Raw genomic sequence first — 26,766 nt, 5'->3', positions numbered from 1 at the left:
ATAGAAGTTAGAAATTGGAACGTGCTGCAAAAAAAACGCCTGAAAAAAATAAATTAAAATGGTGACAGAGCTTGTACTTCAAGTAAACATTAAAATAATAGTAAATCAAAACGTTTGATTTTCTTTGCTTTTATGTCATTTTAAATAAAAAACCTAAATTTTAAATATCCCAAATGATTTTACTCTCCAATATGAACATGCTGCAAAACAAAACAAAACCTGGAAATATAAAAACAATGTGCTTTTCAGCAATCACAAATAATGAATCAAAACATTCAGTTTTCTTTGCTCTTATGCCATTTTATCAGAGCCGGATGATTGGCATCTTTTTTTGGCAACAAGTTGGTTTATGTTTGGTGTGTGGTCCCGTGTTGTGGAGACTCTCAGGATGGACTGAAGGTGCTCATCAATGAGACGACTCCTGTGTGCTGTTTTGTTTGTCTTCATCACTGAGAACAGCTTCTCACACAGATATGTGCTACCAAACATGCACAAGGTTCGAGCCACATGTAGACGGAGTTGGGACATTGCTGCGGGAATGGAGTGAATAAACTCTGTGGGCCCTGCAGTGTCGTACTATGACTTTAGCGTCCCATTACACTGCAGCTCAATCAGCGCCATCTGAATCTGAACAGGTGCAGATTCCACGTTGACGGCAAATGGGTTGCAAAACAACTCGAAATTCTTCTTTTGTTCCTCAAAATCACAAAAGCGCCGTGCGAACTCCGTGCGCAGTGCGCTCAGTTTAACAGCAAAGTGCGTATTTGGGAACACCGTTGTGCCGACTTGGTTCAGCATTACTTGGCAACAGGGAAAGTGGGACAAGTTGCACTGAAGCATTTGTGTCTCCCATAAAATCAGCTTCACTTGAAATGCCTTCACTGCGTCATACATGTCAGTGATCATGCGGTCACGTCCCTGGAGCTGGAGGTTTAAGTCAAAGTCAAGTCAAAGTCAGCTTTATTGTCAATCTCTTCATATGTAAAGACACACAAAGAAACCGAAATTCCGTTTCCTCCATCCCACAGTGACGAGACACAGTACACGATAAACATACAAGTAGACGACACAAAATAAGGAAGGCACAAATAATAAATAATAAATAAATAAAATAAGTGATGAATAAATAATAAACAAATAACCCAATAAATAAGAGGAGCAAAACTGAGCCAGTGTGCGTACAGCAGACAGTAAGCATAGCGCAAAGTACAGGACGCTACGCAGAAAGGGGGGGGCGAGTTCAGGATCCTAACAGCCTTGAGTATGAAGCTGTTGGAGAGTCTGGTGGTGTGGGAGCGCAGGCTCCTGTACCTCTTCCCAGAGGGCAGAAGCTCAAACAAAGAGTGAGCGGGGTGACTCACATCACTCATAATCGTGGTCGCCTTGCGGGTGAGATGGGAGGTGTAAATGTCCTTCAAGGAGGGGAGCGAAGCACCAATAATCTTACCAGCCGTGTTCACTATGCGCTGCAGGGCCTTCAAGTTGTAGTCAGTGCAGCCGCCACCCCAAACAGCAATACAGCTGGAGAGGACGCTCTCAATGGTGCTGCGGTAAAATGTAGTCATGACGGCCGGAGGAGCGCTCGCTCGCCTGAGTTTTCGCAGGAAGTACAGGCGGCGCTGGGCTTTCTTCGCCAGTGATGCGGTGTTGGTGGACCAGGAGAGATCCTCACTGATGTGCACCCCCAGGAACCTGCCGCTGCTCACTCTCTCCACCACAGCACCGTCGATGGTCAGCGGCAGGTGTTGGGTGTGACCCTTCCGGAAGTCCACAACAATCTCCTTGGTCTTGTCGACGTTCAGCAAGAGGTTGTTGTCCCTGCACCACGTGGTCAGGAGGTTAACCTCCAGCCTGTATTGAGTCTCGTCTCCCTTGGTGATGAGACCCACCAGAGTCGTGTCGTCCGCAAACTTCACTATGCGGTTGTCGCTGTAGGTTGCAGTGCAGTCATGCGTCAGGAGGGTGAAGAACAGCGGACTGAGCACGCAGCGTTGGGGGGGCCCCGTGCTCAGCGTGATGCTGGCGGAGATTTTGTCGCCAACACATACCACCTGTGGCCTCTGACAGAGGAAGTCCAGTAGCCAGTTGCAGAGGTAGGTACTGAGGCCCAGCTTGTCAAGTTTGCTGATGAGGCGTTGTGGCACAATGGTGTTGAAGGCAGAACTAAAGTCCACAAACAGCAATCTCACATACGAGTCCCTTCTCTCCAGGTGGGTGAGGGCCGAGTGGAGGGCAGAGCAGATGGCATCCTCAGAGGACTGTTGGGTTCACAACATTTATCTGAACAGAATCTCACAGAGGCGGGATAAGTCTTTTTTGGCGTGCGACTCCTGCAGAAGGACACACCCCAGCCACAGCGAATGTGGATGGGATCTGCGCCTTCCCTCAGTTTGGTCGTGCCTTTTATTGAGGAACAAACAATGGGGCAAGTGTACATGTACATGAATGCATAGCTTCCACAAGGAGGTGGAAGGACATTCCACAATTACATCTCATGACCACCGCACAACAGCGATACTATTAGGACAGACGCGGTATGGTCGTCTCATGACTTTAGCTAGACAAAAGATGTAGTCTTAGTGCTCATGGGATGGATACCTCTGTTGGAGTCCTCATGACTTCTACTTAAATAAGACGTTTGTCTGCTTCGGCCATCCCATGACAACCTCATGATCTGTTCATGGCTAGCTAACTATGGGGCTCATTGTATAGCGCGGCTCGTGATTCCATACATGAGCTCCTTAGCCAGCCATCTGCTCCCAAGTCATTATCACGAGGCCAAACTGTCACATGTTGCGGAAAATCTTGCACACATAAGTAGATACATAGAATCCAATGATAGAAAGTATATTTTTCCCAACATTCCCCCCTGTTTAACATTGGAATTCATGGGAAAACAAAACATCAACTAATAACTACATATGTGTATAAATGAGTATACGCCTACACAATATAGTATAGTAACATCAAAAAGTATGAAAGTTTACATTCCAGAGTTTATCAGAACTACAGCTCTCCATTCGGCTCTGGCCATGTTCATCATAATGGAATGCATTTTGTTTTGCACCATCCAAAGGCAAAAACAAATAGGTAGGTGTTTTACGCAAGGTGGTCCCACTCATCTTTTTTACGCTGGACCAACATGACATTCCGGATAGCAAACGCTGATGTCAACATTTTAGTCATTATGTGACGATTACAAGGTATGATGCATGATGTAAAAATACAGAGCAATAACAGTATGGCAACTAAAAGAACCGCAACTTTCAAGAGAAGTTGCCTCCAATTGCCATAAAACAGCCACCAAAAGGGATGGACGTCCTTGGCTGGGGTTTCGTCCTGGGACATAGCTTTACGGAGGTTCCGAAGTCCTTGTAGAGCATACTCGATGTGGGTGTCATTTTCTCCTGGGATGTAGGTACAACAGGAGGTACCAACTATTTCACACACACCTCCTTTTTCGGCAGTCGGAAGGTCCAAAAGCATTCGGGACTGTAGTGTCATAACCTGTAAGGGCCTCTAGAGTAAAATTGGCAAAGGTCTTCAACCTGTAGTCCATGGTTTCTATTCGGAGAATAGTCTTAGCCACACCCGCCTGTGGGAAGAGTGTGAGTGCCACCTTTTGTCCCGCGCTCCAAAGCTTGTATTCATCTGGTACGTCTGAGCCCCAGACACTGTCGTAGGGACGGAAGGTGGGGGCAACAGCTGCACGTGTCTTTCGCTAATGATGTTCCTGAAAATGTGTCAGACTGAGGAACACAGTGTGATCTGACACATATACGGGGAAACATGTGCCGTGCCATCCCATCGTCCTGGAAGGACTGCGTAGCCTCGGCGACCACAGAGCCACCATCCCCCTTCGATGATGGAGTGGGGATTTTCGCCTCCTGCTAGGATTTGTCTGATTGCTAAGGTGGTATTCATCGAGGTCTTGCTGGAAGGTTCTAGAAGTGCGGTGGTGATGCAGCGCTTTGTATCTCCCACCTTTATTCCATCAACACGTCTTTGTCGGAAGCACAGGGGATGTGAGATGGTTTCACTCACTTCGAGAGTCACTGGTGCGGGTGTGACGTCAGAACTTCTTGACATTATTGTGAATGGCCTTGAGATGTTGTAACAGGGATGGGCGGTTAGTTGTGCCTCATTCATTTCCGACCGTCTGAGTCCTTCGATGGGATTAAACCCAAAAGCCCTTAGTATTGCGAAACACCATCCATTTTTCTCTGGCATGGATCGGGCATGTAGGACGGGCTGTTGACTTGATCGTGGCATTATGGAACATACATAACATTCACTTTGATTGTATGTTTCGGCCAACATGGATACATACTGGTACCACATGTTGTCTGCATGGGGTATATCTGGGTTTATCTTTATATACTTTGTCAACAGTTCGGTCGTCATTCTCTTGATTCGAGCGGAAGTTCCACTCTCCCTTTGGGGACCCTGGACACTCCATGTCATTGGCAAGCATGCTACAGCCACAGCACAGACAAGCACTCCTCTGAGTGCCATTTTCCGTTCAGTTCCACAGAGCCACCTGAACCCCTAGGGAGCTAAATGATCAGGGTTCTTAGTTCTTCACCGGTTTGAGACTGATGCCAAACTATAATTGGCACCCCCTTTGCAGCCGGATACTTCGGCCTGACCGGGGCCTAGGAGCCAAGCACTCTCTGCAGTTTACAGTGGCTGAGATGAATCCAGCTGGGTCTTTCTGCACAGCTGTGGGTGTGGCGAGTAGGACTTGGAATGGTCCCTCCCACCAGGGTGAAGACCACGTCTTTCGTTTGATTACTTTGATGACGACCCAGTCACCTGGTTTTGCTGAGCCATCCTGTGGAGATAAAGGAGTGGAGGGCAGTAAATTTGCATTTGACACGTTTTCCGTTTGCATGGTTTTGATCATGTTAGTCAGCTAGAGTTAGCTCTTCTGTGGCTGTGTCTTTATCATGTGAGAACAGTGGGAGCCCGTATGCTCTGCCATGAATGATCTCATATCGGGTTAAAACCTTGCCACAGGGCATAATCCTCATATAGAGTTTTACAAAATCTAGACATTCGGGCCATGGGCTTCCCGTTTCTGCCATGCATTTGGTTAATGACCGTATTGACAAAATGTGGTCCGTTGTCACTATAAATGGTCTCTGAGATTCCATAACTGGGAATGATGGTCTTGCAGATAGCCTTTGCTACTGTTATAGCATCTGCATTCTTTGCTGGGATTATTTCTGTCCACCTTGAAAAGGCATCTATTAGGACTAAACAGTATTTGTACAATCCACACCTGTTTAGTTATATGAAGTCCATACGCGACATTTGGAACGGATATGTTGGTTCTGGGAATTTTCCTCTTTTTGGTCTTACATTCCCTTGTGGATTATTTTTTATACAGACTTCACACGCTCTACAAAAATGTTTTGAGTACAAATTGAAACCATACGTTGTAAAGTGTTGTGATATTAGCTCCTGCATCCCCCCCTGTCGACACATGAGTACTTCCGTGTGTCGAAATTGCAGCTGCTCTAAAAAGGGATTTAGGGAGAACAGGCTTATTATTTACAATGTATATGTCTTTGTCTGTCAGTTGTGCACCTTTAGCAATCCACATTTTTTGTTCTTGTTTAGGGGCTGAATGTTGCATATCATGCAAGATCTGTGTATTTATTACCGTTTTTTTCCGTGTATAGTGCGCCCCCATGTATAGTACGCACCCCTAAAAATGGCATGCTGATGCTGGAAAAAAGCTTGTACCCATGTATAATACGCACCCAATTTTTATGAATTTTTTTTAAAAAAAAAAAATTAATTTTTTTTTTTTTTTTTTTTTTAAGTCCCAATGATCGTCACACACGCAGGGAGGCAATGGGTCCCATTTTTATAGTCTTTGGTATGGTCTTAACTAGGCTGGATGTAATTTTTTTTGTTGGCGTTGATTTCTCCGACTGCCCGTAAACGCACCACCGCGCTTCGTGCGCGCACGGGACAGCAAACGAGCAGGTGATCGAGCAAGCGTCTGATACGAGAGCATTGCGGTCGCATGGAGCGTGTTTGAAGTGAACAGCAGAGAAGAAAGGCAAAGTGTTGTGAAATAAAATGCACAGAACGGATGCGCAAGACACGTCAGCTATATAGAGCGAGAGTTGTTTTCTTCCTATTAGTTTCAATTCACAGTTTAATTAGCAGTTTCAATCAGCAAATAACAAAATGCGTATTACAGGTAATATTTTATTTCACAACACTTTGCCTTGTTCCTTTGGTCTCTGCTGTTCATCCTAAAACACAAAGGCGCTCTTTAAGCAATGCGACAGTGAGCGCCCGGCGCGCTGCGGTTGCGCGACCGCACCAAATTAAGCTCCCTGCGCAGTGCGCACTGAGGTCCACTTAAATTTTAGAAAGTACATCAGGACTTTAAAAATATCTTCTAAATTTCACCGACGGCTCTGTCACAATAATGCTACCAGCGCGGTGCAGTTGGGCGGTCGGCGGCGTGCTACGGTTGAGAGTTCTCTCTCGCACTCTCTCTCTCGCTCTCTCTCGCTCTCGCACACACACGCAAACCGGATATCATACGGAGGCCGCCATTACAGATGCGCAGAACGGATGCGCAAGACACGTCAGCTATATAAAGAGTGAGAGTTCAGTTCTCTACCTAAATCCGTATTACAGGTAATATTTTATTTCACAACACTTTGCCTTGTTCCTTTCGTCTCTGCTGTTCACTTCAAACACGCTCCATGCGACCGCAATGCTCTCGTATCAGACGCTTGCTCGATCACCTGCTCGTTTGCTGTCCCGTGCGCGCACGGAGCGCGGTGGTGCGTTTATGGGCAGTCGGAGAAATCAACGCCAACAAAAAAAATTACATCCAGCCTAGTTAAGACCATACCAAAGACTATAAAAATGGGACCCATTGCCTCCCTGCGTGTGTGACGATCATTGGGACTTAAAAAAAAATAATAAATAATTAAAAATTTTTAAAAAAAAATTCATAAAAATTGGGTGCGTATTATACATGGGTACAAGCTTTTTTCCAGCATCAGCATGCCATTTTTAGGGGTGCGTACTATACATGGGGTCGCACTATACACGGAAAAAAACGGTAATAACTCATCCCCCCCCTGTTGTCACATAAGTGACACAATTGGGTTTGCCTTAAAAAATCATTTTGGCAAAACAGTTTCGTTGCTGACGTGGTCAATAACACCTTATCCATTATCGCACCCTTTGATGTCTGAACTAATGCCATTTTCAACTTGTCAATGCTTCTACTTTCGGTGTCCACGCAAATGTATCTTCGACTGCTAACGGCTGTCCACGAGCCACTCCTGTCAGTGGCTTAGCAATTTCAGCATAATGTGGAGCCCAAGCGCTGCAGCAATCACAGGGGGAAAAAAAACCATAAATTGTTCTTTGTGATAGGTCGTTCTGTGTCTAATATAGCCTGTTTCCTGCCTCATTGCACTGCTCTCCCTTTCGCTGAGAGTAAACCAACATAGTTTACTTCTGGTTTTACCCATCGTAACTTCTGTTACTTGACTTCATTTTCTCTCAGGCCTAAATGCTGCATGAGGAGAAAGAAATCTCATCCCCACGCTTCCTTTGTTTCAAAAGCAATTATCAACAATGTACACCAAAACTTGACTTTTAAATGAAAGCGTAAAACCAGCCATTCAATTCATGATAATCAGTCAACCTGACTGAATAACTATTAAGAGAAGAGCAACAGCAAACAAACCACAAGTGAGACAGAAATATTAAGTCTTTTCTCGCAAGGAGAACGATAGAGAGAAGAAACTCGGTTACAATCTCCATCAATTTTGAGTTCTCCCTCCACGTGCTCCTCTATTTAATGTTTTGGTTGCCCTGGTTACAGAGGCGTTGCTACACTAAAGGGAGGGAAGATTGTGTCAGTAGCAACGTTGATTAGCTAAGGAATGTAGTGTGGTGTGAATTAGCTCTTCATTGTCGGCCCGTGACCCCCGCAGAGTTTGTCCATCTGTTCTTCTCCAGTTGTTGGCCGAGTCGTCCGCGAATGAGATCAGATAACTTCTATTGCCGCTTTCCTGTGGAACAATGCAACTAGACCTTTGCTAGACTTTATCTACTTAGTAAATTAACACGCAATAACAAGAGTGACTTCTCCTAAACACTTGAACAAGACTTGAGTAAATATGGGATAACTTGTACGCAACCACTTCAAACTGTGTTTACCTCTTACAGGAACAAAAACACACAGATAACATAAGGACAGGAAGGACACATATGGCTGACAGAGATCAAAAGACTTCCCTGTCACTAAAGAGAAAGAACCTAGATGAAAGGAAAGCCGTAAACTCATAAATGACAAGGCTTTACTTAAATTATTCCAACATTTCCCTCCTGTTTATCACATATTTGCTCAATATTTACATCACCAAAAACAACCACTTCTCTCGATTTTCGGTTGTCGGATCACAAGTATGAGCACAAATAAGTTTACACCAAAAAAGGACAAATGTTGCGATATTATCATTCGGAAATACACAGATCTGCGAAAAAGTCTGTAAACTCAAGTGCAAAAACTGCATCATCATCATCGTTATCATCGACATGCTGCCGTTCAGACATTAGGCATACCCGGGCCATCTCGTCGTCCATGGGCGAGATTGCTGTAGTGATAAGACGATTAATCAGAGCACGGAGACATGGAATAAAACAACATCCACACAAGGTGAGTATAGCAGCAATTGAGGACACAAGGGCTTTATACTTCCCAAAAGCAGTCATCCACTTGTTGTGCTCTTTCATCCTCGTGTTGAGGGATTGCAAGTTTGCAATCATCTTCGTCAGGCTCCCATCAGGGGCGGTGTCATTCTGGATGAAGGTGCAGCATTGTTCCCTGAACATTGCGCAGATCCTTCCTTTCCCAGACAACAACATAACAAGAGCATTGCGGTTCTGGATTGACATTAGGGAAGGCATGGCTAGCTGTTCGTGCACTGCCTCAAGTCCCGCTTGTGTCCGTTTGCCCAATTTCTGCATGTTGCAATGGATGTAATTTATCCTGTCAACGTTCTTGTTCATCGTCCACCAGCAGCAAATGGAGGACTCCCATCCCGCTTCAATTTGGTCAATTAATTCTTATTAATCAGGAACTCCTCTGGGGACTCTAATTGCATCAATTTCAGTCAGATCATCGTCACCTCTCAAATTTAAAGACATTATGTTTTTGTTTTTTCCAGCTTTTTCCCAGATCTTGGCATGTCGGTACATATACAATTTTGGTTGACTACATTCTCTAAAAGCAATGGTTTCTTTTCTTTTTCTTCCATTCAACGGATATTATATAGAACACTCTGTCGCACATTTCACAATCAGTAAACAAACTATCCACATTCATTTTCGAGATATTGATTCCATTCTTTAACATCTACAGCAGTTGTTGACAAACTATTATTTCTTTACATAACGTTTTTGCCACTGTTAAGGCATTCAGTGTTTATTTTGAAGCCAATTCAATCAATTTTGAGAATGCATCTATTATGACCAGGCATTATAACCCTGTGGATTGTGTTAAGCACATGTTAAACAAGCTCTAAAAATTTGTTTTTATAAACGTTTTGAATATGAATCAAATTCATGTTGTATAAAGCTGACTGAACTGCCCTTCCATCCCTCCTCTTGAGCCATGCGACACACAACCATGGCTCAATATTGCTGCCCGCTTGTATAGGTTTTTTTTTAGGTCAGTCTTCTGGTCATTTATAGATACCATTCTCCACTCTTGCTCCTCTTTTCATCCATAATTGAATTTCAGTCGATGGATTTTGACGCTGCACAACTTTAAAAAATGTTTCAGTAATTTAATCTGCTTCTTCTGTGTATAAAATTTGAATGGTCTTTTGCACTACAGCTATGCAGTTCCGTCTGCAAGCTTGTTACGTCTTGACACCTTATCAGTCTCGTGCGTGCCCTGCACACGTGCACATAGCTATTTGTCGTGGCAATTGGACTGCTTCCACAACTAGCTTAGTTGTAGTTTCCTGTAGTTTCTTTTCAATCAGGTTCTCATCGTTTATCACAAGAATCTTAGTAATTTGAACAAAAGTCAAAAAGTATGTTTTATTTTACTCAATTGTACGATTTAGAGAATCCATATGTAGTAAAGCGTTGTATTACTACATATGATTTCATCTTGATTTAATTTTGACACACCTTTCAAAATGCTTCTCAGTGTCCCAGTGCACACATGTTTTGCGTGTGTAACTGGTTGTCTCAACCCATGTTCCACATCCTAATCTTTCCTCCCTCCAGGTGTCAAACCAATCAAGATAAAGATAAAAACTAACAAAATAACCGCCAGTAAATTAATATGATAGACAATTCTTGTTGTTTCTTAACTTTAACTACCGTTTTTTTCCGTGTATAGGGCGCAAAATTTAACTAATTTATTGTCCTAAAATCTGGGGTGCGCATTGTACATGGGTACAAAAAAAAATGTAAATTTTTTTTTTTTTTTTTTTTAAGTCCCAATGATCGTCACACACGCAGGGAGGCAATGGGTCCCATTTTTATAGTCTTTGGTATGGTCTTAACTAGGCTGGATGTAATTTTTTTTGTTGTCGTTGATTTCTCCGACTGCCCGTAAACGTACCACCGCGCTCCGTGCGCGCACGGGACAGCAAACGAGCAGGTGATCGAGCAAGCCTTGTCTGATACGAGAGCATTGCGGTCGCATGGAGCGTGTTTGAAGTGAACAGCAGAGAAGAAAGGAACAAGGCAAAGTGTTGTGAAATAAAATATTACCTGTAATACGGATTTAGGTAGAGAACTGAACTCTCGGTCTTTATATAGCTACATTAGCCAATTTTAACACATAACACTGACAGCACACAGACAACACAAAAACTTACAGCAGAGACACAGCTCACAAACGATACAAACAAACAACGCTGCGCAAACGTCATCCTCTGTTTTGACGTTTTGGTTATACTTTTGTTTTCTCATCAGTGCCTTTTATCCTTCATGCAAATATTGTCACATCTTCCTTAAGCATCACTCTCTGAGAAAATCACACTGTCCCTGCTTCGCCTGCAGCCATAGCACCCCTCGTGCGAGGGGGGGGCGCAGCATCAATGTTGATTGGTCACAGGCTGGCCATTTCCTGCAACAACCATGATGCCGGCCCACCGCCCACACGAGCATAGCAAAGGCCCACGCGGACAGCCCCGCGACAACGCGCGAGCGCAGGCACGCTTATCAGTTTCACCTTCTCAAAGGGCAGGCCAACTTTGCTGTTGCCCTCCCCCATCATGTTCACCTTCAACATCTTTCAATCTTCTACACAACATTTGCTGTCTCTTATTCCCATCCTATCAAGCCACCGTTCTCGTAACTCTCCGCCACACACGCCTTATTTTCTCTATTGCACACACCTTGCTCATCTCAGTTTCTCCAACCAACTTAAACACACCATCATCCACTTCTCAATTTCCCTAGTATTGCTCAACAGCCTCCAGAACATTCTCCATTTCTGATTTCTTCCATAGAACACACATCTCACTCGCACTCATACGCACACCCATTCATGAGGATCCTCTGCGCGCACACGCACACACACACCAGCACAAAAGGATGACGCACAACATATAAGAACACATAGAAGCACTAAGAACACCTTTTTGCTCGTATTACTTGTCTGATTTATTCTCTATTTCACTTTTAGAAACTATGTGTAATTCCTTTCCGTGTATTTTGCAAATTTTAACTTCAGTGTTACTTTATATTACTTTATCCTTTTAACACAAATATCTCCTGTATATTTAAGCTACCGTTTTTTTCCGTGTATAGTGCGCAATATTTTACTAATTTATTGTCCTAAAATCTGGGGTGCGTATTATACATGGGTACAAAGAAAAAAATTTTTAATTTTTTTTTTTTTATTTATTTTTTATTTATTTTTTTTTTTAAATAAAGTCATGGTACAACAAAACCAACAACAGGACTGACCGACAAAGTCGTGGAACAAAAAGACAGGGTGACATTACCAAAGACAGGAACAGAATGACAGTAACACATGCAATGATCCAACGGTGAGCGAGGGGCAGACAGGACTTAAATACAAAACACGTTACATCGATTGAGGTGACACAGGAAGAGCGGGGTGACACGAACAGAAACTATGGCAACCTAGACACATAGCAAAACTGGGGACGAGACATGACAAATCTCCCCCGAAATAAAACTCACCTTTCTTCTTGTTTGTTGTCAATCGCGCATCGCATTCAGCCATCCTGCCCAACACACTTAGTAAAATTCATAATTGACGACACATCGTTTGATGCGATGGTGCAATCCTCGATGGTGTGTTATTGTCAAATATTGTTTGTTTTTTAATCTCCATCGCGGACCGGACGTCATACGGAGGCCGCCATTACAGATGCGCAGAACGGTTGCGCAAGACACGTCAGCTATATAAAGAGCGAGAGTTCAGTTCTCCACCTATTAGTTTCAATTCACAGTTTAATTAGCAGTTTCAATCAGCAAATAACAAAATGCGTATTACAGGTTTATTTCACAACACTTTGCCTTGTTCCTTTCGTCTCTGCTGTTCATTTCAAACACGCTCCATACGACCGCAATGCTCTTGTATCAGACGCTCGCTCGATCACCTGCTAGTTTGCCGTCTGTCACAATGTACCCTACACAAATCCGAAACATTTGTTGCGGCTCCGAGTCACGACGAGGGGCAAGTTTTGGTTTCCAAGGTTGTTTTTATTCCTCTTCAACGTATCTCCCATACAGAGCCGCCTCATTCCCCTGCGCACGGAGCGCGGTGGTGCGTTTAGGGGCAGTCGGAGAAATCAACGCCAACAAAAAAAATGACATCCAGCCTAGTTAAGACCATACCAAAGACTTTAAAAATGGGACCCATTGCCTCCCTGCGTGTGTGACGATCTTTGGGACTTAAAAAAAAAAATAAAAAATAAAAAATTAAAAAAAAATTCATAAAAATTGGGTGCGTATTATACATGGGTACAAGCTTTTTTCCAGCATCAGCATGCCATTGTTAGGGGTGCGTACTATACATGGGGGCGCACTATACACGGAAAAAAACGGTATACTAAAAGACAAAACTTTTTCCCAACAACAGAGAGAGAGAGAGAAAAAAGTAAAGAATAGCTCCTTTTTATTAAAGTTATACTATTAATATGCATCTTCCACTAATGCACTAATGTCTAAAAAGGTTAATAATACATGTACATGACGTAATACTTTTTTCTACAAAATTCAATAGATGACTCTCCAAGAGCAAGAATGCCTCTGCATTTAAATTGTTTTTTTGGCGGGAAGTTACACTTCCGGTATCGATATCGGATCGAATATCGGGTATTTTGGGTAGGAAATACTTGGTATCGGATCGATTCCAAAATCATTGGTATCGCCCATCCCTGGTATGAATTGTTATAAATCAGGATATTGTTCTGTATCGATCGTAGAGCACTATATCGTGATGTATCGTGAATGAATCACAGCAGGCTTTTAGATATCGGCAAATATCGAATCGTGTAAAACCCGCGAGTTACACCCCTAGTAATGTCCGTCTTGATCTCGTGTCTCTTCTTTGTGTGAATTATACGACACTATTCGCCTATCACAGGGGTCGGGAACCTTTTTGACTGAGAGCCATGAAAGCAAAAAAATTGGAAATTTATTTCAGTGAGAGCCATATAATATATTTTAAAAGTGAATTCAACTAAATGTCAGTATATATAATAAGCCTCTGGATTTATTATTTTAAATAATGTTGTTATAACACTCACCATTACAGAACAGTTCTTGCCGACAGAGGCATGTCTTGTATCCGTTTGATTATCTTGTCTTTGTTCGGAAGATCATCAAAAAGTTCATTGGCTACATCCAGCATGAACGTTTTAGCATACTCGCCATCAGTGAATGGTTTTCCGTTCCTCACTATTGCTAAAGAACCAGCAAAGCTAGCCGAATTATAGTCACCTTGCCGGGTCCATACGCGGAGTTGGTGCTGGCTAGCTTGCACCCTGCTCAGAAGCTCTTGGCAGTTGGCACGCTTTCTTTCTGCTGTCTCCCGCCGGGTATTTTGATGCAAAGGCAGCGTGGGGCGTGTCGAAGTGCTGCTTTACATTCGACCGTTTCAACGATGTAATTTTGTCATTGCAAATTAGACACACCGCAGAACCCGCTCTCTCCACAAAGGCGAATTCTTCGGTCCATTCGTCCTGAAATGTACGATACTCGTCGTCTTTTTTTCTTTTCGCCATCTTCTTCGTCGAAGGGTTAGCTTTGAGCTAATGACCGAGCAGACGCCGTCTCAGACTGATTCAAAAAGGGGCGTTTACCTGTTTTACCCAGCAACGGCAAACGTAGGCCAGTATCATCCAATTAAAATAATGGACAATTGCTCCTGCAGCCCTGAACAGGACATGCGCAGTGAAAAATCGAGGGATGGATTAAAACAAGTGAGAATATTTTGTTTTATCTGCGAGCCATATGCAATCATCAAAAGAGCCACATCTGGCTCGCGAGCCATATGCAATCATCAAAAGAGCCACATCTGGCTCGCGAGCCATATGTTCCCGACCGCTGGCCTATCAAAACACAAACTAGCACGTCTTCTTCGGCGCATTATCTCTTCTTCGTCTGTCTCGCTCTTGCTTCCTGCTACAGCGCCCTCTGGAGGCCGTAAAAATCCATAAATTTAAGCCTCGGGGTTCAAAGTAACCTTCTGAATAAAATGCATTAAAAGTTCACGTTCATTACTACTTGTTTTTGGTGAGCAAAATGTCAGAATAATTTAATTTAAATGCTGATTGATTGGGTTTTAATCAGGGCTGTGAACTCGGTCGGATTTTTCCTCCGAGTCCGGCCTCTTGACCACGAGTCCGAGTCCAAGTCCGGCTGTCCAATTTTTGTGTTAATTCATGTGACTGCTTAGTCTTTATTCAAGGCTAATTTAGATCAAAATCTAAATAATTACAACAGTTTTGTGATGGCTTTGTCTTTATTAAACATATAAACGAATATAATAAACAGATACGTTCAAGTTTTAATCATTAATTACACCATTATAGCTCAGACATTTATCTAAACACAAATAATTAGTGACGACCCCACAAACTATTGAAACACATCAATGATATAAGCTGGGTGACATAATCGTCCTTGACATTGGTACATAATGTAAACATTAGCCTAAGTGCAACTCAACGTGGCCGCATTGATCGTAACTTACGCTCCGTTTCCACCCCCAAATCTAGAGGCAAAACATTGTTCTCTCGCTGCTCCCGAATTCTTCCATCTTGGCTGCGCGCGGGGCATTGTGGGTCTTGTACGTGCACGCACGCGGGCAGGCAGGCGCGGGCGCGCACGCAACAACTAAATTTGTCTTCATGACAAGCAAGCAGGGCTGTGGACAGTATTCCTACGCGCATTCTCATGATGAAAATAAAATTGAACGTATTTTTTTTATTGTTGGACTCGGTGGACTCGGTCAAAATCAGCACTGAGTCAGAGTCCGGCAAAAATGACCGAGTCCGAGTCTCCGAGTCCGAGTCCACAGCCCTGGTTTTAATACAATGCAGATGGTCCAAACAGCGCCACTGCTTTGTGTAATCTCTGAGTCACATGGCAGAGTAAGAGAAAGGGTTTAGAGCCCTAGCGTGCATTCCTACTAAAGCTCATAATAGTCACAAGCAACACAGCCAGAATAAACAGCAGCCATAGTAGTGTTTCAAAATAGTATTTTTGTGGGGTTTTTTTCTTCAAGATACCGCAGTGTATAAAAGTGATGAAGTCATCACAAAAATCACAAACGAAATCCTTATATAAGCCGCAGGGTTCAAGATTTTGGAAAAAATTATAGTCCGGAGTTTACGGTATATACATATGTGTATAGATATATAGATTGATTGAACATTTATTGATCAATTGGGTGGGAAAATTCAGGCCCCAGCAGTATGTATTCATACCACAGAGCGGGTATATAAAAGACACCCAGATGGCATGAGCGCAACTCAACTTAATAGGCACTTATAAGGCTGCCACACAACGGCGCCGCAAAGAAAGCCAGTGTTGGGTCCACAACATTTATCTGAGAAGAATCTCACAGAGGCAGGAGCTGTCTTCGATGGCAAGCAACTTCTGCAGAAGGGCGAAAACCAGACGCACAGCAAGTGTGGCTGAGATTCGCGCTCTTCTTCCAGTTTGGTCGTGCCTTTTATTGAGGAACAACAGTGGGGGGAGTTTACATGAATGCATAGTTTCTTAAACATGAAGGACATCTCATAATTACATCTCATGACCACAGAACAACACGGATGCTATTATGGAAAGCGCAGTATGGTCGTTAGGGGTGTAACGATACATCGATACACATCAATTAATCGATATAATGCTCTACGATTTATTGGCATCGATGCTAAACGTAAACATCGATTTATATCGCCGTGTTTGACCTCGGACATTAGACGTGACTTTATTTTGAAATCCGGTTCATTGATGCTCGCTTCCTCTTTCCGGGAGCAGTGCGCGCGGCGTTGTTGTGTTGTGAGCAGAGCAGGCACGTGAAAGGGGAGTCGACAACTAGTCCGCGGCTCCTGGGCTGGTGTTATGGCTAGTGTCCAAAAAGACGAGGAAATTTGCTCACCTTTAGGCTTCAAGTCATTCGTTTGGAAGCACTTTGGATTGCAAAGAAAAGATGGCTCAACGGACAAGACACGTGCAGTTTGTAAATCCTGCCATGCGGTGATCAAATATTCATATTCAGGGAGCACAAATCTCGCCGCACATTTAAAGAAAAAACACGACATCAAAGTTCAGTGTTAAAATAAGCACTTTGTATACTGCAATACTCTTGTAATTTCCTAAATAAAGAGTTTGCAGTACCTTGTTGATTTTGCGTATGAATTGTTATAAATCAGGATATTGTTCTATGTTTTTTATTAAAAAAAAAAAAAATCGATCGTAGAGCACTATATCGCGATATATCGTGAATGAATCGCAGCAGGCTTTAAGATATCGGCAAATATCGTATCGTAGTTCTTTGTATCGATATTATATCGTATCGTGACAAAACCCGCGATTTACACCCCTAATGGTCGTCTAATGACTTCAACCAAGTTAAGCAGGAGGGTCTTAGTGCCCCTGAGATCCATACATCCGTGGCGTACTCATGACTTTAGATTAAATAAGACATTTGTCTGCTTTAGCCATCTCATAATAGACTCATGACCTGGTCATGACTAGCTAACGAAGGAGTTTATTGTATAACGCGATTCATGACCCCGGTCATGTGCTCCTTAGCCAGCCATATGCGCCCAAGTCATTATCACGAGGTCACATACTGTGGAAGATTTTGCACACATAAGTAGATACATAGAATCCAATGATAAAAAGTATATTTTTCCCAACAGCCAGTAAGTGCAAAAGTTAAAAGCCATCAAAGCAAAGCAACAAGACACATGATAAAAAAGTAACAAAAACACCAATGAACACCCCAAAACACACAAAATATCCTCCACGGGGTCCATAAACAGGTGTAAGGGCAGCCAAGTTCAACGGCGCCCAACGGAGCGTGGTCGTGAATCAGTAAAACATCACAAAACAGGCAAACGTGTGAGCAGCGTCCTGGGCACCCAGTCAGGGCGCGTGCAGATGGTCATCATGGGGCTGGTACGGCGAAGGTTGTTGGTTCCGACGAGCACGAGAGAGCAGACTCCTCACAGAGGTCGCGGCTGTGAGGCCAAGGCGAGGGACCCGGTCAGCACCGGCCGGATGAGCAGGAAGCCGTCTTAGAGTCACGCTGGTCCCGACCGATGTCCGCAGCCATCCCGGACCCAGGGAAAAACAATATCCGATCCGAAGCAATCTGCACACACTAAGGTGCGGTCGAAGGCACTAGCATCGCCGAATGGACAAATTCTGCATTGTTGGGCATCTCTAATCTCGTTATACCATGTATAATGACAATAAAAGGCATTCTGATTCTGATCATGGCTCAGCAGTTTTCTGAGCCGGGATCGCTCGTGGCCGGAGACCCGTCATGTCGGTCAACAGCAACCCCCCTACCCCCCGACCGCTCGAGGGCGCCTCTGCGCCAGCACTAATTTGCGTGTGTGTCTGGTTGTGCAGGTTTGCGGCTGGCTGCACCCGCTCACCCCGAACACGCCGGTGCTGCTGGCCCAGTCGGGCGTCTTTATGCTGCCGGATACGCTGGCGGCGTTGCCCGGCGCTTACATCGGCGTGGTGCTGTCGGCGCGGCTGCCCGTTGCCAACCGAGAAATGTTCCGGGACCTGGTGGCGGAGCTGGCTGACTTCCGGGTGCAGGTGAGTGCGTCCGAAGCACCCGCCCATTTGCGGGCGGCCGTCATCTTTTATTGACAAAATTAGTCGGACGACTCCAGACTAGGGGTGTAACGATTCATCAATACACATCGATTAATCGATATGATGCTCTACGATTTATTGGCATCGATGCTAAACGTAAACATCGATTTATATCGCCGTGTTTGACCTCGGACATTAGACGCGACTTTATTTTGAAATCCAGTTCATTGTTGCTTGCTTCCTCTTTCCGGGAGCGCACTGTGCGTGTTGTGTTGTGAGCAGAGCACGCATGTGAAAGGGGAGTCGACAACTAGTACGCGGCTCCTGGGCTGGTGCTATGGCTAGTGTCCAAAAAGACGAGGAAATTTGCTCCCCTTTAGGCTTCAAGTCATTCGTTTGGAAGCACTTTGGATTCCAAAGAAAAGATGGCTCAACGGACAAGAATCCTGCCATGCGGTGATCAAATATTCAGGGAGCACAAATCTCGCCGCACATTTAAAGAAAAAACACGACATCAAAGTTTAGTGTTAAAATAAGCACTTTTGTATACTACAATACAGTAATTTCCTATATAAAGAGTTTGCAGTACCTTGTTGATTTTGCGTATGAATTGTTATAAATCAGGATATTGTTCTACATTTTTTATTAAAAAAAAAAAAAATCGATCGGAGAGCACTATATTGCGATATATCGTGGATGAATCGCAGCAGGCTTTAAGATATCGGCAAATATCGTATCGTAGTTCTTTGTATCGATATGATATCGTATCGTGACAAAACCCCTACTCCAGATGATCCGATTTTGTTCCAACAGAGTCTGGATGGCGCCGAAGTCATCGACTTGAGCAGCACCGTCCCCCTGGGTTGTCTGGCTGAGAACGGGACCAAAGCGACTCTTCCTACTTGGAGCGCGAAGATGGGCCAGGGAATCGCTTCAGGTGAGTGTCAGAATCGGTCAATTTTTGTTGTTTGTCAAAACAACTGAAATAAAAGAAAACATCGTTTGTCTCCCTATTTTAGTTTGTTGTTTGCATCCAAGTCACGACTTGTAAAGTGTGTTAGGATACGGATTTTATCTATTGATCTGACTCCAAACTATGATCAACACTTAACACAAGAATTGCTATGTTCTAATCCACACACTGGCGCACCTAACAATTTTGCGAGTTCGTTCTGTCAAAGAGAAGACCAGTAGATCAATCAGACCGAATTAACCAATTGTTTAATCCTGACAAAGCAAGCTAATACAGGCGCCTGGGCCTTGGGTCCTTAACATAAAAACTCGTGTGCCTTCATGACCAGAAAGACAAGACATTCTTCCGGGTTGCCCAGTTTTAAAGAAACACAATATGAATATTCAAGCATGCAAATTATTGTGTGGTGATTGGTCGATGGTCGATGGCCATCTCCTCCTCGTTTGGGTTTTCCCCTGCTCAGCACAGGTGTCTGGACCACAAAGACGAGTTGTTTTTCGCGTTCCCCATCGGCCTTGAGATATCCTCCCTTTCTGGACATCCTGTTCCACAATACTTTGAAGAAAACAAATTCATGTAGTCTGCACATTCCTTTCCACTTATTAAGCGACCACACTACTACTAAAAATTATATTGATATGATTATATGTGTCTAACGCAGCCTTAATCAAATGTATTTGCAAACTCCCAAAAGTACATTTCCCTTTAAGTGGAATTGCTCGCAAGTGACCCAAAAGGCCACTCGGTCCCAAAATGGCTAACTCTTTGTGCCTGGCGTTTCGTGACTGACTTTTCTGTGGCTTTACGCTGTTTCATGAACCAGCTCCGGGGGCCGGATTTTTGGGAAAAGCACCGTTCATTTGGGTCCTTTTTTCTCCAGGGGCGACGCGCTTCGGACACGAGGTGATCAGAGGTGCTGAAGCCACCACCAGGGCAATTCAGAAGGGGGCGCTGAAGATTCGGGAACACCTGACACCCGAGGAGACGCCCTCCGAAGTCAACCCGCACGTCAGCAAGGGCCTGCAGGTGGCCAAGCAGGCCACAGGGGGCGCTCTGCGCGTCAGCCAGTACTTGGGTGAGCTGTGGGAAAGACTCACCTGGCGGCAAGCTGTCGTGAGACGCCACCACGTTGCCGTAATGCTTTGCGCTCATTTCCACAGTGGATGGTGTGAGCACGTTGACCGAACATCTGGCGGAGAAGGTGGCCCCTCAGGTGAAAAAGCACGGCGCCAAGCTGATCCCCGAGTCCATGAAGAGCAAAGAGGGGGAGCCGTCCAACCTGGAGGGAGCCAGATTTGTGACCTCCAGAAGCCTACAAGGTGACAGTTGTTTGGGTCAGCTGGGCTCGGCTGGCGGCGGTCACCTTGTGGGCGTAGAGACCACCTCCACCGCAGCCTCACAAAATGTCTCTACACCCTAATGTGGTCTGGACGTCCTCGCCTCAGGCTTCTCCGCTGTGTGGACCAGCCTGGAGACGGGAGCCAAGCTCATCAGCCAGAGTGTGTCATCAGAAACAGTCAACACGGTGACGTACAAGTGAGTTGACCTCGGTCTTTGTACACCGCTCTTCCTATCTTGTTCTGCCGGCCTCGCTTCTGATCGGCGGGCTTCGGCAAGCTATTGAGCAAGTTCATACTGAAATATACCTCCCGAGTGCAATAGCCCCTCCCGTTGTGGCTCGGCTATTCGTCTCAATGTAATGAGATAAATGCTCATCGTCAAGTCAAATCGCGGACAACATCGTTTTGACTTTTGTTTGTACATTTGTCCTCCTCGCGGCTAAGGTATGGCAACGATGCAGGCCAGGCCACTGACACGGCACTGCGCTCAGTGACCAACGTGGGCATGACAGCGTACAATGTGGACAACTTGGGCCTGAAGGCCATTTTGAAGACCACGGGAATTGAGATGGCTAAAGGCATGGCGAAGAGCTCCAAAGGGAAAGAGACGGCGGGGGAGGACATAACGTCTGGGACGCCGCCGTCGTCAACGCAGGGAGCCTCCAACAATGACAAGCAAGTGCAGAAAGACATAAAGAAGACTTGATCGAGTCCACAGCTGCTGCTTCCACTTTGCTTCTTTGTTAGATTCTTTCGGGAAATTCAACTTGTTTTAAACACATAACTGGAACAATGCTGTTGTTTTCTCTTGCTGTGCCGTGTCTTCGACTCGGGACATTCTATGTTGACCTGCTTAATAGGACAACATTGTTCTTTGAAATAGTTTTGCGCAATATCATAAAGAGGGGATATTAATTGTTATTGTAGCTGCTACCATTTGCAAATGGGTCTTTGAAATCAATTATGTGCCTTTAATATTTTAGCACGGTTGCCTATGTAATGATACACTTTGTCGGCAAGCTTCCTTATTCACGATGGTGTTGCCAAAGCTCCACTCGCCGCCAATACGGTTAGTTCACTTCACGTATGTTCCACTATTCATGATTTAGTGACGTGAAATGTTTGAGATGTACTATTAAACATCGAAATAATCACAAACGGGCCAAATCTGTATCCCTTTAAAGCGCGGCTACTTTACGAACCAGCTAGGGGGGTAACCCTCTTAACATATATCCACTCTTTGTTAGAGTCAAGAGGAGGAGGAGGGGAAAGTGAACGAGGGTTGTTCAATAGTTCCCCTTTTGACGTCACCTGCCGCCGGTGGAGACAGAGACCGTGGCGAGTTTGACTGGGGCGGGCGTCCGTCGCCTGCCCGATTAGCCGCCTTGTTCGTGTCAGCACTTTGAAGTCATCACCATCCTCCTTCCCAAGAGCTTATCGTCTGGCCGCAGACATGAGCGACAGGCTGGGAGACCTCGGCCCCAAGCAGGTTGAAGCACTGCGACAGGTAAGACGTCCTGCTGTTATTATTTTTAATGATGATGAACACGCTGAAGCGGCAAGTAAGACATGAAATTAAATACATTTTGTATCCTGTTCATTTTTTTAAATGAAAAAATAAGCTGAAGCACTGAACCATGAAATATACTAAATGATTATTTGTTATCGACCTAAATACTGATATCCATTTTGTAATATTTAAACCAAAATGGACCTAACTCACTGCACCAGGTAATACGATAAATGCTAATAGAATCGAAAATATACAGTAGTTGGAAAATGAATAATTTTCATTTAAGTTTCTTTTTTAATATTATTATTGTTTTGCCTCAGCATTCATTACAAATACTATTTTGCAGGCGTTTGTAAAACATGGCCAAAAACGTGATAGGGGAAAAAAAAGTCTTATGCAATCAGAAAATCCTGCAAATCTATCTATCTATCTATCTATCTATCTATCTATCTATCTATCTATCTATCTATCTATCTATCTATCTATCTATCTATCTATCTATCTATCTATCTATCTATCTATCTATCTATCTATCTATCTATCTATCTATCTATCTATCTATCTATCTCATGTGAGTCATTTGCAACACAATTTGTCGGCTAACAGCCCCATTGTGGATGTTTTGCAAGATTTTCAAAATGATCTTTTTGTTGCTTAACACCGGGACACTCAAGTGTGCAAAGTAATTAGTCACCCAATCTGTCACAAGCTTCGGCCAAGCACGAGTGAGAACTGGTTTTGGATTTGCCCCGGGGCCTCGCGTCAAGTAATGAAAGCTATCGAAATGTGATGACGTCAAATACGCTTTTCCTGACGTGTACACTTGTCACGCTTTCTTCTCAGTTCCGGGAGAGGATTCAAGACGTTCTTGCTCAACTTCCTGCCCAGCATGACCACTTTCTGCTCCGCTGGCTTCGAGGTGAGCACTCCAGATTGAAGATATCACATGGGTACAACATTGTTTCAAATGCTCCCAAATATGTTTTCAAAAATCAAATGAACTTTGCCGGCCGGCCAAAGGAGCTGATGGAAGCTTGCGCACGAACCCGTAGTTTTGCTCTTTCCTGAACACTGTCTTGAAATTCAGAACTTGCTTTGAGTCCTAACGCTCACTTTGTTCAAAGTCTCTGAACCGGTTTCTCCTCGGTGCGCATTTCTATGTGACGTCACCTTAAAACATAGAGAAGCAAACCTTTTGCATCGCTGCAGTTGAGTTCAATTTTTTATCCTGATTAGTGGCGTAGCGCACGGAGGTTTACCCTGAGGACTCGCTGTGCTTCGGGCTAATCCGCTAGCTAATCGCATTAAAAGGCGCACTCGGCCAACAAAAGGGGCGAAGCAAATGTGAGATTTCCAAAACTGTAACTCTGTTGAATTGCCCTTATTCCTTCTCTCTCTATTCTGCACCATCATGGCAGCGTGTCATTCAATGTCAGCCGCCGTGTGAGCATGTGACGCGGCGGAGAGCTCGTGCGCTTGCTTCCACGTTGGATCGAATTCATTCCGAGAAGTGATATGAGTGCAGCGACTGTTTCAAATACATAATGTTCATTTCGTACTTGTTGTGCGCTCGCCTGCGTTTCTTGTTTTCTGATTTGTGAAAGGTTTATTGCAGTTGAAGCGCCAAAGTCAAACACAACCCAATCAAGGATGCAGCTGTTACTTAAATACAAGATTATATTTGTACATATTCATGTGATTTTTAAAAAAACACTGTTAACAGTGACACTACAGATGTGAAAATCAAAAGTTAACCACTGATTAGCAACTTTTATAGTCTGGATTTTTTTTCCTTTTGTTAGCCAGAAACTTCAACGTGCAGAAGTCGGAGGCCATGTTGCGAAAGGTAACATGCATGCTCCTCTCCACACCGCCACTTTTATTTCCCTGTGTGTAGGTGTGATGTTATTCCGACAATGACACTAACAAGTTAAGATGACCAAATAACTCGGCTACTTTTTAGTGTTGTGCTAACAAGAGGGGCAAATGGACAGCAGAACATGCCGTTGTGGTGTTCTCATTTGCTCCGTTATCGTGTATGTGTGTGTGTGTGTGTGGGGGGGGGGGTTACTAGTATGTCTGTGCACTGATAACACAACGACTCCACCTCCTGTTGACGAGGCGATTTTTTCTCATCTCTCAAATGCAATACTGACAGGCCGGCCACTTCATTAGATATATCCTCATCCTACCGTTACGCAGTGCCACTTTTTTTGCATCCGATACGAATGACTGCAGTCATGGTGATCTTTGGATCTCCCGTCCGATGAAGCCCTCTGTCGAATTGGTCTCGCGAGGCGCGGTGTACCTAATGCAGTGGCCCGTGGATGTCTGTTAACGGTCGCGTGCCTTGTCCTTCCAGCACATTGAGTTCAGGAAGCGAATGGAGGTGGACAGCATCATCAGTGACTGGCGGCCTCCCGAGGTGACCAAACAGTAGCAGCGAGCGAGCGCAACAACAACAAATGCGAGCAAAATAACTTTAGCAGCCCAAATCAGGCCCCGGATGGGAAAGGAAGCAAACTCGTCACCGGCGTTTCATGCGCGCAGGTGATTGAAAAGTACCTGTCGGGCGGCATGTGCGGCTACGACCACGACGGCAGCCCAGTGTGGTACGACGTGATTGGACCCATGGACCCCAAAGGTCTGTTCCTGTCCGCCTCCAAGCAGGACTTCATCCGCTCCAAGATCCGTGACTGCGAGATGCTGCAGCGAGAGTGCCTGGCGCAGTCGCGAAAGGCGAGTGTGCTGTGGCAACGCGGCGTAAGGCTAACGGCTAACGGCGCGTGTGTTGCCATCCAGTTGGGCAAGACGGTGGAGTCCATCACAATGATCTATGACATGGAGGGCTTGGGACTCAAGCACCTATGGAAGCCTGCCATCCAAACCTACGGAGAGGTGAGGCTCCTCGTTTGGGAGCACGCTTGAACCGTCACTCTCATACTCGCTCTCGCCGGTGCGTGTTGTGCTCTTTTCAGATCCTACAGATGTTTGAGGACAACTATCCAGAGGGCCTCAAGAAGCTTTTTGTCATTAAGGGTAAATCGGGACAAGGAGTCGTCACTGCGCTGGCCTCCTTTCCCAACTGCTAATGCTTGCGGAACCAATTGCGCTCCCGTAGCTCCCAAACTCTTCCCGGTGGCTTACAACCTTGTCAAGCACTTTCTGAGCGAGATCACGCGGCAGAAGATCTTCATCCTGGGCGGTGAGACGCGCGCACACAGCCCGAGACGCCTCGCAACATGACGCCCTGTGTGCTCCGCCGCAGCCGACTGGCAGCAAGTGCTCCTGGGGCACATCGACGCCGAGCAGCTGCCCGTCGTTTACGGCGGCAAACTGACGGACCCCGACGGAGACCCTCGCTGTCGGACCCGGGTGAGTTTGGATCTATCTGCCTGCTGCCTTAGGCTTGGGCTCGGTCATTAGATGAGCGCCCTCGGCTTGTTTCGCGTAGATTAGGTGTGGCCGGCAAACGCTCCCCCCCCCCATCACTGCTGTTTTTTTGTTTTTTTTTATTGGCTTGACCAAACCCAACAGTTTGGATCGTGAAACTCAGCGATCTTGATGTCAAACGCCCTCAACTGGTGACCCAAAATAACCTCCACGTCGTCAATCTTGTATGAAAATAGAATCGAATGCCTTTATCGTCAGTGTACAACAGGTATACAACGAGTTCACAAACTGTCAAAGAACAGGACAAGTCTTCCCGACACGAGGGAATTGCACAAGAGCAAAACGAGCAATCTGCACCTGCTTCCTGGCGTAGATGCATAACAGCTTGAGTTAGCGGTTTGAAGGGGCTCGGCGCTCTCAGCTTGCTTGTACCTCGCAGCTCGCTCACAGCTTGCACGTGTCGAGACCGTCGACATCGCCACTCACGCTGCTGCTCTTTCACTGTCTCTGTAGATAATGAGTTGGGCCCGCGACAAGTGAGGCACGGACGGCGGAAGGCTCGCACTTTTCTTTTTTTCTGTTGTAACCTAGCCTGATGTGTTGTTACCGTGTGACACCAACCTTGATGAGTCATCACTTTTTGAGAATAGTCTTCATTCAATCTTATCCTTTTGCACAATTACAGCTGATTTGTTTTTGATCATTTGGTTGTTTTCATTTCAATTGCTGAACATGGACTACTACTCTTTTGTTGGACACAGTTATGGTTGCGCTAAATGAAGGGTCTCTCTCTCTCTCTCGGTCGTCCTCAGATGAGCTTCTATAGTAGAAGCTATACAATGTGCATTAATAATGAGTGTGGGGCGCAGCTCCTCACACAATCCCCAATGCAACCCTTAATGCTGAGTGTCAAGCAGGGAGGCATCGGGTTCCATTTTATAATCTTTTGGTATGACTCGGCCGGGGATCGAACCCACGACCTCCCAGTATCAGGGGGCAGACACTCATACCACAAGGCCCACTGAGCTGGTATAGTAAGCTCCCTTCAAGTCAATGTAGTTCCTAGGCACCAACATTCCACAAGATGGCGCCTCAGCAATCCTTTTTTTTTTTGTTTGGTCGTCACACATTTAGAGAGTCAGAGTCAGCTTTATTGCAAGTTGCACCCCTACACCATCAGTTACTCCCCACCTCTGCAATACTTG

General features: G+C 44.9%; 2 protein-coding genes across 5 annotated transcripts in view; both read left to right on the top strand.

The window, feature by feature from the left end:
- The window catches only part of LOC133167875 (spartin-like), a 25,500-nt gene extending 3,687 nt beyond the window's left edge, over positions 1 to 21,813 (top strand). The window contains exons 3-8 of the mRNA XM_061298936.1: positions 18,148 to 18,342; positions 19,156 to 19,279; positions 20,196 to 20,390; positions 20,476 to 20,634; positions 20,761 to 20,851; positions 21,100 to 21,813. Of these exons, the coding sequence (XP_061154920.1) occupies positions 18,148 to 18,342; positions 19,156 to 19,279; positions 20,196 to 20,390; positions 20,476 to 20,634; positions 20,761 to 20,851; positions 21,100 to 21,361 (1,026 nt within the window). The 3' untranslated portion in view covers positions 21,362 to 21,813. The remainder of the gene's footprint in view (positions 1 to 18,147; positions 18,343 to 19,155; positions 19,280 to 20,195; positions 20,391 to 20,475; positions 20,635 to 20,760; positions 20,852 to 21,099) is intronic.
- The window catches only part of LOC133167878 (SEC14-like protein 2), a 9,104-nt gene continuing 3,920 nt past the window's right edge, over positions 21,583 to 26,766 (top strand). For 3 of the 4 annotated variants that reach the window (XR_009718123.1, XR_009718122.1, XM_061298946.1), the window contains exons 1-10: positions 21,583 to 21,724; positions 21,903 to 22,162; positions 23,012 to 23,087; positions 23,971 to 24,014; positions 24,531 to 24,593; positions 24,719 to 24,907; positions 24,971 to 25,066; positions 25,147 to 25,207; positions 25,290 to 25,373; positions 25,437 to 25,543. Coding sequence is in view for 1 of the 4 variants with exons in the window: in XM_061298946.1 (XP_061154930.1) it covers positions 22,109 to 22,162; positions 23,012 to 23,087; positions 23,971 to 24,014; positions 24,531 to 24,593; positions 24,719 to 24,907; positions 24,971 to 25,066; positions 25,147 to 25,207; positions 25,290 to 25,373; positions 25,437 to 25,543 (774 nt within the window). In the remaining 3 variants the exon portion in view is untranslated. Of the gene's footprint in view, positions 21,725 to 21,902; positions 22,163 to 23,011; positions 23,119 to 23,970; positions 24,015 to 24,530; positions 24,594 to 24,718; positions 24,908 to 24,970; positions 25,067 to 25,146; positions 25,208 to 25,289; positions 25,374 to 25,436; positions 25,544 to 26,766 lie in introns of those variants that run through there. The other variant, XR_009718124.1, reaches the window with a different exon arrangement.

Source organism: Syngnathus typhle, linkage group LG15 (genome assembly GCF_033458585.1).
Source record: "Syngnathus typhle isolate RoL2023-S1 ecotype Sweden linkage group LG15, RoL_Styp_1.0, whole genome shotgun sequence".
NCBI lineage: Eukaryota > Metazoa > Chordata > Actinopteri > Syngnathiformes > Syngnathidae > Syngnathus > Syngnathus typhle.
The sequence above is the reverse complement of the archived record's forward strand: the minus strand, read 5'-3'. Positions and strand labels throughout refer to the sequence as shown.